Source organism: Erpetoichthys calabaricus, chromosome 16, assembly GCF_900747795.2.
Source record: "Erpetoichthys calabaricus chromosome 16, fErpCal1.3, whole genome shotgun sequence".
NCBI lineage: Eukaryota > Metazoa > Chordata > Cladistia > Polypteriformes > Polypteridae > Erpetoichthys > Erpetoichthys calabaricus.
The window spans coordinates 34,291,891-34,304,372 of NC_041409.2; the positions used below are offsets into that span (position 1 = coordinate 34,291,891).

The following is a 12,482-nucleotide window of genomic DNA, read 5'->3' on the forward strand; positions in this document are numbered from 1 at the left end:
AACAAAGCAGCAGTATGGTAGGGGGCAGGTTCCCCTGTAATTTGGGCAGGGGGAGCAGGACAGAGCTGCAGCCTGGTTGTCAGTAATGCACACCAGTTATTTTTTCCTATCTTACGAGTGGTGACATTTCTCTCTTCTTTGTTTTCTATTCTTTTTTAAATGACCCATGACCCTATTCATCAGACACAAAAATAACAATTACTTCCTGAGCTCCTACCAACATATTTGGCTGGAAAAGGTGCTTGAGAAAACAGACTATGACAGTCTGGTCTTCACCTTGACGGTAAAGTAAGCTGCGGCTAACCTGCCTGTGTATAAGCAGCCCTTCCACCCCCCCACTCCCACCCTTCACCGCCCTGCCCCCCTCTGGAATTCCCACACCAACCTCAGCGGATTCTGATTGGTCAAGCATTGCTGCACTTTTGAGTTTTCCCAGTTCAACAACAGACCATGTTAAAAAGTGTTCCAAGATCATATAGTCAAGTATTTTAAAATCTAAATTGTATTACTTTAGCAGATATTTTTAGAATGTGAACACGGAAGAAATTGAATGACAAATCTCCAGTCTTTAGATACAAACTGTGGCTAACAGAAAACTACCATGTGGAATACACCAGGTTCACTCCAAGGTTACGTCTAGGGAATACATATTTCTCCCTGTTGATTTATTGCAACATACCTAACAGGAAAATCAATAAATGACTTAGAAATTCAAAATATTCTCAAAATTGGGAAAATACAACATAAACATGGCACATTACAATGTGCTTAAGATCAGGTAGCAACAGAAATTCATAACGTAACAGATTAAGAGTAAAACAAAAATGATCACACCAACAGTAAATGCCCTAGTATTCTGTGTTGGTCTCAACAAGCAGCATTGTGTGTTAGGAGTACACATTTTGTATAAGGTTGTTTTGTCATGGGAGGGCTTTTTGGGACACCCTACCTGAAATCATGAAATTCCCTTTTATCAAATGCATAGATTTTTTTCTGTACACTACAGTTATATGTTGCATTTCTGTTGCTACTCCTATTTCTCTAATCAAACACAAGCTTTAGTTATATGCAGTCCACAGCTGCAATACATGACTCAAGTCCACTAGCTTCAGACTTTCACCAATGTATAGCCATACTCTGGCTTATTTCTTACACCCTTCTTTGACTCAGCTGAGAGAAGAACTTATTTTACTGACTGTCAAGGCACAAATAGAACCAAACGTACAATTAGGAAAGTTGGTTTAGTAAGTTTTAATGTTCAGATATTATAGTTAGTGTCATAAACCAAAAGTAAAATACAAATGTGGCTTTCCATACCATTCCAATGCAGATCATCCCACAGTTGTGAAAGCAGATGAAGATCAGCAACACAATCAATATTTGTATGTTTATTCCAGATGACCCATAATATTAGTAGTTTCACAAGGTGTCTGGTCAGATTTTTAATTCAGTTCAAGTCTTTTTGGTCACTTCACTTTGTAGCTAGGTCAACATCTCATCTGGTTTATTGTCATTTTTTTTCTTTGTCAGTCTTCTCTCTGTGTGTTTCTCTCTCACTAGCCAGCACATCAGTTGACTTTATATTATCCTCTTATTGTTGAGGCTTATAAAACCTGTCTTTTAGACCCCAAGTTTTCTTCCTGAAGGGGGAAGCTGTACTCAGTGTTGCAAACTCATCCTGCCCCCCTTCCAGGGACTCATAAAATGTAAAGTTTTCCTTCTCCAATATTCTGAGCTCATAAAACTAAATCATCTCTTCTGACATCGCAGAAAGCACTGTGCTTCAGAGATCATGTTGCTTCAAAATTATGTCAGTTTCACATCCTGAGCCAGCACTTAACAGAGTCTTCTAAAACACACACCGGGTTAGGTAAACATCAATCACACCTGTTCTTGTACCCTAAAACAATAGCTCTTTTAATTTTTTTTACTTATTTGTGCTTACTTTCTTTAAACTATCTGATACAAACCTCCCTAAACAACATTATGAACATAATGTAACATACAAACATAATAATGCTAGATATTACAAATGCACAACAGCAAAAAAAATATTAGCAAGCAACATTTCTGAAGACAATTGCTTTTTGCAGTTTTAACTGCAGCACATTTCTCCTTTGCATATTTTAATTTTTGAATATTTTTTAATCCCCATTACAATAGTACAGTGCAGTACTTTACACAATAGATAGATGGCACTTTATGTACACAAGCTCAATAAATCGTATAACAAACAGCAGCAACACACAGAGAAATTACAAATAAGAAGAAAAAAAATCTTCTGACTTTGCTATAGATAAAAGCTAATTTATACTTGTGCGTTGAGCCTACGCCATAGCTATGTGCATATGCCATTAGTAGTACCAAGTAGGTTGTGTTTGTAGCACACAAGTAAAGTGAATCCATTTCCTGTTTACATTCTATATGCAAGAAATCTCATTATCTTTGTATTATTGTGATGAGGTATTACACAACTGTATTTTGTAACTTTTTTGACAAGTCTTTCCTCAATCTGCTCCATTTTTACTTCAGAATAGCAGAAGGCAACGAAAACACATTTCAGGAAATAAGTATTTACCGTATGGGCCAATCAGAGTTGTAGGGGTCTGTGTTGACGCTACGTGTAGTCACATTTTGAAAAGGTATGCGTCCAGCTATGCAATAGCTATGGCATAGGCTCACTGCAGGAGTATTCAACAACCTTAAGAGAGCAGACCCAATGAGGCAGCATAAAGGTGTATTGCCATATATATGAAGGAGCCCCATTAGCTTTTTTTGAAACACTTATGTGTATATATATATATATATGGAGTATAATAGCAGAAAGTCATGAGCCTTGACCAAAATAACTCTGAAAGAGGACCTTTGTTATTGGGTACACACAAATAATACAAAAACACCTTAAAACTCACAGCCCCACTTCTTGCCTGCCTGCTAGTATCTTACAGCTCCTTCCCCTCCTGCTCACTCCTTCCTTTCCACTCTTCACCTTGGACTGTCTTCCTCCTGTCACTCAAATGCTTGCCAAAATCTTCTTCCCAACTCTCTCTGCACTTGGGTTCTGTCTGGAAGACTTGTATCTTCTTGCCAAAATCTGCTTCTGGGTTGATTTGCCTAATTACTTAAGGGTCAGGACTGGCTACAGACCTCCTGAGACATTCACCTAGTACTTGCTCTAGTAGTCCAAGTTGTCCCTGCTGTTTTGAACCTCAACACCCATTTTAGGGGCTGTACTACCCTAGGTCACCTCTTCATAGTGAAGTGCAGTGGGGAGCAATGTATCTGATATGAGTGGTCCCTGTTGACCTTTACTGGAGTGAGGGAGTACAGACATGTGTCTGCCCCCTACTGATCTTCCTTAACACTTCTGCTCTACTTTTTAACACTTTTGGGGCACCTGTAACATCTAAAGTACAAAATGGGCTAAAACCCCTACTTAACAGAAGGCCAACAGTGTTAGGTTTTAGACTGCTCACCCTCTTTAACCACAGCAGTATATGTTCTTGCTCTGTCTGGGAAGCATAACTTTCTTGACTTTGATGACATCATTTCCTATAAGCCATGGATCTTCACTCACAGTCCTAGAGGGCCACAGTAACTGCAGGTTTCCAGTTTCCTAATTAGAATGCAATACTTGCTGATAATGAGGCTTGGTATTTTACTGTATGGCTGTTAGTGCTATGTATTCATCCAAGACAATTTTTAATTACATTGTAGAATTTCTTTTCTGAGAACATTATCCATATGTTCACAAATATTTTGTGGACCAGAATGGACTTGTATTTCTCAGTCCTGTCCTTTTCTTTCTCATTGTCAGGTCTAAAGCAGGGTTCTTCCCCTGGCTGCTGTTGTGAACTTGGAGTCCCAAAGCACATATATCCCAACATGTTCCAACAGCACTTCCAGAAATGCCCATTAGAGGGGGATATCTCAATAAAACCCTGGCTAGTGATAAGGGCAAGTACTGAATTTTTATGAAATAAAAAGTTTATTTTCGCAAACTGTTCTTCAATAACAGTGAATCTCCATGCAGCACAAGAAGTAAATGAATTGCCCAAAAACACTAAATCAATCCAGTATAAACAAGGTCCCAAAGCAGTAATCCAGAAACATAGTCAAAAGCCAAGTAATATGTTTAAAAATTCAGAAATACAATAAACCAAGGAAACACAAATAAACTCTCCAACTCCTAGGCACATTCAAAATGAACCACCAGGAACTGGAGAAAACCTTCAGATTTACAGAGTGGAGGACAGTTCCTGGTGGTGATTAGCAGGTGGCCCCACCTCTAGGGGGACCACTCACAAAACAAACAGAAAATAGCAAAGGCAGCTGATACAAATAGACAAAACCAAAAGTAAAGAATTATTTACATGACATAAATCAAAGATGAACAAAAGAGACACAAAACATGATTTTGAAACCCAGAACCCTAGCTAAAACATGGCAGCTGGGGTTGAAATTCATGTTTTGTGCCTCTTTTGTTCATTTGTGATTCTTTAATTTATTTTGATTATGTTAACTGTACTTTTTCTTTGATTATGAGGATCATTCTTTGCTTTCGATTTTGTGTGTGAGCTTCCTTTGTTATGCTCTGTTTGTTTTGTGAATGGACCCTCAAGAGGCAGGGCCACATGTCTGTAACAGCCAGGAACTGCCCTCCACCTTATACATCCAGAGAGCCTCCCACTGTTCCTGGAAGTTCATTTCGAATATGCTTAGGAGTGGTGAGATTACTTGTGTTTATTGTGATTTTTATGAATTATTTGGATCTCTGATTTTACGACTTTACTTTGTATTTTGACCTTGCTTTTGGAATCTGTTTTAGGATTTGTTTGATTTTAATTGCCATCATGTTCAGGCACTTTTATCTTTGTTATTTGCATTTCATTACTAACTGGTGGCTTGTTAAGGACACAGGATCTAATTAAAACTTAAATGCAGGTGTTTAAAATTAAAATAGGCAATTAAAGGTTCTGAATCATAACAAGTGAATTAACTAAAATGAAGTAAAAAAAAACATATTTCCTTTGGTGGGAAATAAATGGGTTCTAATTAGGAAATTGTTTGAAGTGAAAACCTGCAGCCACTGTGGCAACATGTATGAGTGTCCCCACTAAGCTCTTCATGGCCCTTTGCAGGGGCTAGCGGCTTCTGCTAATGCTAGCCCAGTGCACTTTCTACTAGGGCATCATATGAACTGACTTATGTTTTGTATTGTGAACCAGCTGTTGTAACCCCCATTCACACTGGGTCCTCTGTCTCTTTATACATATATACACCACATATGTATAAAAGAAAAGCATAGAGAGAATGACAAGAAGCCATCATTATTGTACTGTAAAGCAGACGAAATTAGGACTCAGCATTAACGTTTGAAGTGCACCATCTATTAGAATCTATTTTGCAATGCATGTAATAATAAAATGCATTGATTTTTTCATTCCAACAGATGGCACATCACAAACATTAAAACTGGCTTAATGAATCCCATACCAAATGGTGTCTAACAGTCTGAGATATAGTAACAGTACAGATATACAGACACACACACACAGACACTTGTCCTTTTATTAAGATGTATAAGCTGATTCCTGTCCATCAGTTAGTCTCTGTTGGACAAATTCAGTGTTAATATTTGCAATCAACCCTCTGTTCGAATGTATTTTGTAGTGCATGTAGTAATAAAATGCATTGTATTTTTCATTCCAACAGATGGTGTATCAAAACATTAGCACTGCTTTTATGAATTCTATATCAAATGGCATATAACAGAAACATGGCAACCAGCCGGATACACAGACACACACATTAGACACTTTTTTTTATTAAGGTGAATATTACAGTGTAAATGCAGAAAGCAACATCACTTTATTTATAACTTATTAAAGTGTAGTATCATGTGAATAATGATAAAAAAAAATTGTTTCTATACCATCAAGATAATAGACCATAGTAACATTACTGAGTAAGTGACCATCATTTCTTGACTAGATCTCTCCGCGAAGCAGGCCTGGCTTTCAGTTTACAGTCTTGATTGTCATTGCAAAATTTGGTAACATACTGGTAACATTTGGTAACATAACATACTGGTTAAAATGAATATATTTTTCCACTTTATCAATATTTGTTAAAGTTACTTGTCTTTATCACAAACCCATTGCTTTCTTGGGGCTTGCTAGTATTCACATTAAATGTGCTTCGCCAACCTCATACTCTTAATAAGTGACAACCTAGAAAGGGAATTTTGCCTGCGTAATCAGTGACTAGCAAACACAGACCATGGTGGTCTCACCTCAATGAGAACAGGAATGGAGCTGTAGCATATCGGAGCAGGCTGTTGGCTAGTAGAATATATTACTACAGAGTAAAAATTAAGAAAGCAAACTTTATGTTGATTGAAATCAGTTAGTATTTCTTTGTATAGTACCCTTCTGATCAAAGCTCTTGGACAACTACTGAGGAGTTTGTGCACAAAAGAAGCCAAGACTTGACCAATCAGTCCACACTAAGTCATTAACTGCTTGAGCGCCGCCCCAGTGTCTATGCTGTCTTCCTTCTCTCCTCCCACTAACCCTTCCTAATCTTGCTCTTACCCCCCCAGGCATCGCTCTATTAACCTCTTCCTCTGTGGTTATCAGAGGTTTTGGATAGAGACAGAGGAGTACTCATTTGAGGAGAGCCTAGTTCAGGATCTGGCAGTAAGTACAGTACAGTCCTGGCCTCTCTGTGCTTTGCTGCAGACCGCAGCACCAGCTGCTGTACGCTTTGCAAGCACAATTACTGCCAACCCGTCGACTTGATGTAAGGGTGATCTTGCAGATGTGTAAGGGGTTCTGCTTAATTCTGGACTTAATTCCAATCTTTCTGCAGAGCCTTACTCCCATTGTCTATATGTTTTGTGATGTCTTTTAAAAAGTTTTTTTACTGTTTGCTTGAGTGTGAACTCCACAAAGACTTGAAAGTGCCTTGTTGATTTCGGTCTCTATATAGAGGGTTATTGTTCCATTGGATTGGAAGTGGAATGCATGGGGTTTTAATTCTTCTTCTCATTGAGTTGACGCCAAAAAAACCTGGCTCTTAGATATGGAATGGGCTGGATGGAGCTACCAGCAAATTGTTCATGTTCTATTGTGTTGGGTCACACATTCTGGCTGGATGAGTTTTGGAAGGTGAATGGGCTCATCTGACAGCCCCAAAATGCATCAGGAGAAAAATACATGCAGGTAATCTAAGGCATATCATAAAGTGTATAACTCCAGTCTTATGTTAGTTACTTGCCAAAGACAAACCTTTAAAATTAAAAGAAAAAGACAAGAACAGAAAAAGATTGATTCATGTTTATTGAAATCATTTTTCAGAGAGCCTATAAACCGGGTTGGGTAGTTGGGAAGGTAATCCAAAGCCATGTTGTATAATGAAGAACTGTAAGTATCACTGTACATTAGGGTGGTCCAAAATAAGAAACCTAAGTTTTATTTTTTATTAGAATTATAACAAATGCACAAAATTTTAATGAAAATAAAAAACATTTTGAGGTCACTTCATTTGGCAGTTTTTTGTCCCCTGAAATGAACAGTAAACAACTGTTCCACACTTGCCGGTCTACAACATTAGCATTGTCTTTGATGAAGGTGGAAAATTCTTGCAATGGTTTGCGACCAGTCAAAGAGTAAACTCTTTCTGTTCCTCGTTGTTTGTACATTTTGATGAGACTTATTCCTTTTTTACCTGCATTGTTCACAAGCATCAAACATGCTGACAGTTCACAAAAGTAGTTGAAGATTGAATCATCTTTACACAGTTCTGGTGGTTTCTTGAGAAACCACTGAGAACTTTCTTTGCCTTTTTCCGTAACGGCATCAAAGAAGGATGTTTTTCTTTCTGTTACCAGATCCTCCAACTTAAGCTGCTCAGATTCATTTGTCCACTTAAGACGTCTAGGAGTGTTTGGTAACTGTGGCTGCTGCAGGCTTTACACCATCATTTCCTTTGATTCTGCTGAGAATCAAAAAGGGCAAAGGCTGTAAAATATTCGGGCAAAAAAAAACAGAGGTGCCTTGAAAATGTTGCATACTAGCAATAACCTGATTTAAGTAAGTACTGATAACAATTCAATGTCATTGAGCAAAATCTGTGATGACCTTGGATTCACATGCAGTCATCCTGAACTGAGCCTTATAAAGGAATTCTTTCAACCCATAAATACCTTTCTTCCTCCACCTGGTGTGATATGTTGGACCTGGAGCTCGAAATGATTCACAGCCTTTGTGTATACCAAGAAACGATAGACTAACATAGAAGTTCCTGATAATCGTCCCTTGGATGCTGGACTTCAAGAGTACTTAGTAAAAAGTCAAGCATTTCATGTCGCAGTTTTCACATCACTAGGTCCTCAAACAGGTCATCAGTAATGGAATGTATAGTAATAGAATGTTCTCAGTTTTCTTTTTTTTAATATTGTTTACTAATCACATAGGCAATTAAGAATCCCATGCATACGTAGTAATAACACAAATAAAAAATGGAGTGACCTCCAAATGTTTCACAAATGGTGCCGAAATTTCACAGGTAGGTAAGTTATCCATAATGTATAAAAATATGCTTAGTTTAGATATGACTCTACAAAGATCACCTCTTTGCTTTGGTCCACTGTGCGTCCATTACAAATGTAATAGTTCTGTAAATGTAACTTATTTGCTTACCATGCCTGGCCATTGTTTTTGTGAATCAGCACTGCTTCCTCAAAGTTCTAGGAGATGGTGTTCTAAAACTGGGCCTGGCCACCATCCTTGTTAGGACCGCACATTCTTTCTATGTCTGTGTGCGTCTTTCTCTAGGGACCCAAGTTTTCACTCTCACACCTGTAAAGGTATGCCCTGTGTGAGTGTTAATGTTAATTAATGTGTGTGCCACAATGTGATAAAATATAAGCAAGATATTCTAGTGCAATGCCAGTTGAAGCCCATTTGGAGCCCTTAATGGGGCGGATGGAAGTCGCCTTTCATTGTTCATAGCAGGAAGTCAGTATTATTAGACTTTGATGACCTTTTGGTTGGGTCCCCCTTGGCGCCTGGAGTACTCACCCCTTCAGTAGTGCCCTTTGCTATTATACCACAGTCATTAAGGAGCGTGCACCCCTTGGTGTGAAGCATATGCCATTTTACTTTCGTGAAAGGCATCCCGTGAGTAACAGTGCCTACTCAGTATTATCAGAGCTCAATGACTGAGGGCGGGATGGGTTCCCCTTAGTGTCTGGACTGCACACCTTTAACTTTCATAAATTGCACCCCTCAGATGACTGCGCCCTATGCAGCCGCCTGTGTCGACTAATGGATTCACTGGCTCTGGCCTAGTGTTTAGCTCTGCTGCGTCACATTTCAAAGAGACATTTGCACATTCTGCCTATGTCTGTGTAGATTTTGCTTTGAGTATGCCAGTTTTCATATCTCCTAAAGATATGCAGGTTAGGTAAATTGTCACCTGTACTTTGGCATTTGTATAAGTGAGTGGGTTTCTATGTGAACTGATACACTGCACTGTTCAGAGTTGGCTTTTGTGTTTCACCCAGCAGTGACAGAATGGGCTTCAACTCTTTGTGACCCTGATTTGGAAATATAACGTTAGGAGAGTGATCAACTAATTGAACATATAGTTTTGATTTTTTAACAATATAGCCAGTACTGTTTATAACACCAAAATGATTATTTAAATTGTTTGGTTGGTTACCCCACTTAAGGTTGTAGTTTCAGAAGGGATCTTCCAGAAAATGGAGAACTACAGGGCAAAACCTAGTAGTCATTGATAGATCAGCAAGGTGTTTAGGAAACTATTTTGACACCTGGGTTGTGGCGCCCTCTGTTTACAAAAATGACCACAAATCCCCCCAGTTTGTGTGTGTTTTAGGTGTCATTGGGAATATCCTACCTTAGACCTTAAACTTGCAAAAATAAGAATTTGGTAATCTGTTTGATTTTGTATGGAGTACATGAGATTTTGGTAGAGAAACATTGTTAGCTTGTCAGTGTTTTGGAAAATTTCAGCAAGACGAAAACATAATTAGGTTATCGAGTACTAATTTGTACCTACCCTCTAATATTCATTCATCTATCCTCCTGCCTTCATTAACTAGAGGGAATACTAGGAAATCAGTAGATTAATTTATTAACATTTTAACTACATTGAAATGCAATACGTATGTAAGTGGGCTTTTTAATGCTGACACCGTTTTATCTTATCATATTTAAAAACGTATCAACCAAATGATCGATTGCTTTTCCCTGTGGCACACCATTTTCTTATCAGTTTAAAATGCAATATAAAAGAATATTATGTTTTAATTCATATCCAAGAATCACATGTCATAACTAAAAGGAACACAAATGTATTGAATCTTACTTAATGGCTTCTCCAAGTGTATTTCATTTCAATTCAGGACCACACATTAATCATGCCAAAACTGAATAATCAAAAGTGGGCAAGGGGCATCAACAGTTAAGTTACGAGACGTTCTACTTCTCAACATTTCTGTATTCTGTCTATGAATGCAGGTTTTGACAATGTGGACTATGGAGTAAACAGTATGTTTTAGGGGCCACTGAAAAAGTGTACTCTTCTTTTTTTTATACATGTTAATTTAAGCAGTGCGGTTACAGTTTCAAAGTGTGGGTTGTTAGCAGTTCTAACTAATTACTGAATATAGTGAAACATTTGTTAGCATCATCGAGCTTGGTTTCCTCGTTTCTTTTTATTTATACCCTCTGTGATAACCAGAATTTTTTCCCCTTCTTTCTATATGGAAGAGAGTAAAATCGTGATTTACTTTGCTGGCTTCCACCTGCTGAATGAGATGACAGCTTTATCAATTCCCTGTTACCCCAGATGTTTAGATGCCTTTTCCCTCAACTTTCGATGCGGATTGGTCATTTGATTACATTCAGTTTTGGCATGATTAATGTGTGCTTTTGAATCAAAATGCAGTATACTCAGAGAAACCACTAAACGAAATGCTTTGCTTTCAGTTGTGACATGCGATCTCAAACAATGAATAGGATGCTCTGTTGCTTTTTAAGCTGACCCAAAAATTGTTCATTTGATTGATGTGTTTTTAATTATGACATGACAAAACAGTTCCAAAATTAGATGCACCATGTACCTATGCATTACTTTTAAATGTGGTTAACATGTTGGATTGCATTTCATTTTGGCATGAGTAATCTTCCATAGTTTACAATTTGGTGTTTATTTGAATGAAATACTAGTACATTCATTTTTCAGTTATTGTGTCTTTCTAGTTTATGATGGCTACAGTCTATTTTTCTTTCCTCCTTTCTGTATTCTTTATAAAAAAAATGTTTCACTTTCCTTAGGTCAAAGATGACATTTATTGTGTGGCACATTGTTCTTGTGTAGATCAAGGCGATATTCTGTATTTGCAACTCAATGAAAGCTAGAGTCAAGGATACATTAGACTGAAACGTGTTGGTAGTTCTGAATTTGTTTTCTGTTGATCTGATCTTCAGTGAGATATTTTTAACAGGGAAAAATAGCATGTCAGAACATTGACATGGGCTGTTATATCCATCCATCCCATGCTGCACTCCTCTCATATCCCTTTGAAATGTTCCATTAGCAACTCATAAGGATATGTGCATGTGTGCTTTATGAAAGCTGGAGAAAACAATTTATGGTAGAAGTTGATCTGATTTTCATGATGTCATCCTGCATTAACCTGGCCATTTCCTTGGAGGTACAACTGGGCAACAAGTGTGTGGCATTCAAAAACTCTCTAAGCATGCTGACGTTTGTGTGAACCTCTGCATGTGCTTCTTTTTATTTCTGCATGCAACACTGTTTTGATAAGACAAAATGTTTGATCATGCTTGACTCTGTACGAGTGTCTTGCTTAAGGTAATAGTTCACGTACTTCAGGTCAAGTACACACTACCTTCTAGTTAGAAAGGCCTTCTGCTCTACCGACTTCACTCCTGGGTGAACTGTACAGGTACTTCTCTTTGGTGCTTTCTTCTCAACCCCCATACTGCTTACATTGTAGTTAAATTAAACATGTTCAGTGTTTTTTAAGCTATTAAAAATGTTTGAGCAGTCCCTCTGTTTGTCTGTCCCACTCTTTTGAAACACCTGTTGGTGGACCACAGAACTAAAATTTAGTGATGTGATCATTACATAAAACTAACAAGAAACAATTTTTTGTTTGACTGGCCCAGCAAAATTAGCAATAACAGTTGTACAAATTGGTGGGTTTCAGAAGCATTGGGAGTGTTGACCATTAGAATATCCAGCACAGCCAAATATAAATGTTGTGTCTTGTCCTTGGCATCCTGTTTATATTGTCTGCAAACATAGATTGTTAAGTCACACATATTGACAGCCTGCAGTTTTTTATGCCTTTTTAAAGTTTATTTTCCTAAATAATATCTACATTTGCTCTTTATATTTTCAAAACCATAAAATATAAATGC

At 37.8% G+C, this 12,482-nt stretch overlaps 1 protein-coding gene across 1 annotated transcript in view; it reads left to right on the forward strand.

The window, feature by feature from the left end:
- The window catches only part of ryr3 (ryanodine receptor 3), a 535,616-nt gene that overhangs the window by 435,189 nt on the left and 87,945 nt on the right, over positions 1-12,482 (forward strand). The window contains exon 75 of the mRNA XM_051920096.1: positions 6,605-6,701. Coding sequence (XP_051776056.1) covers positions 6,605-6,701 — 97 coding nt within the window. The remainder of the gene's footprint in view (positions 1-6,604; positions 6,702-12,482) is intronic.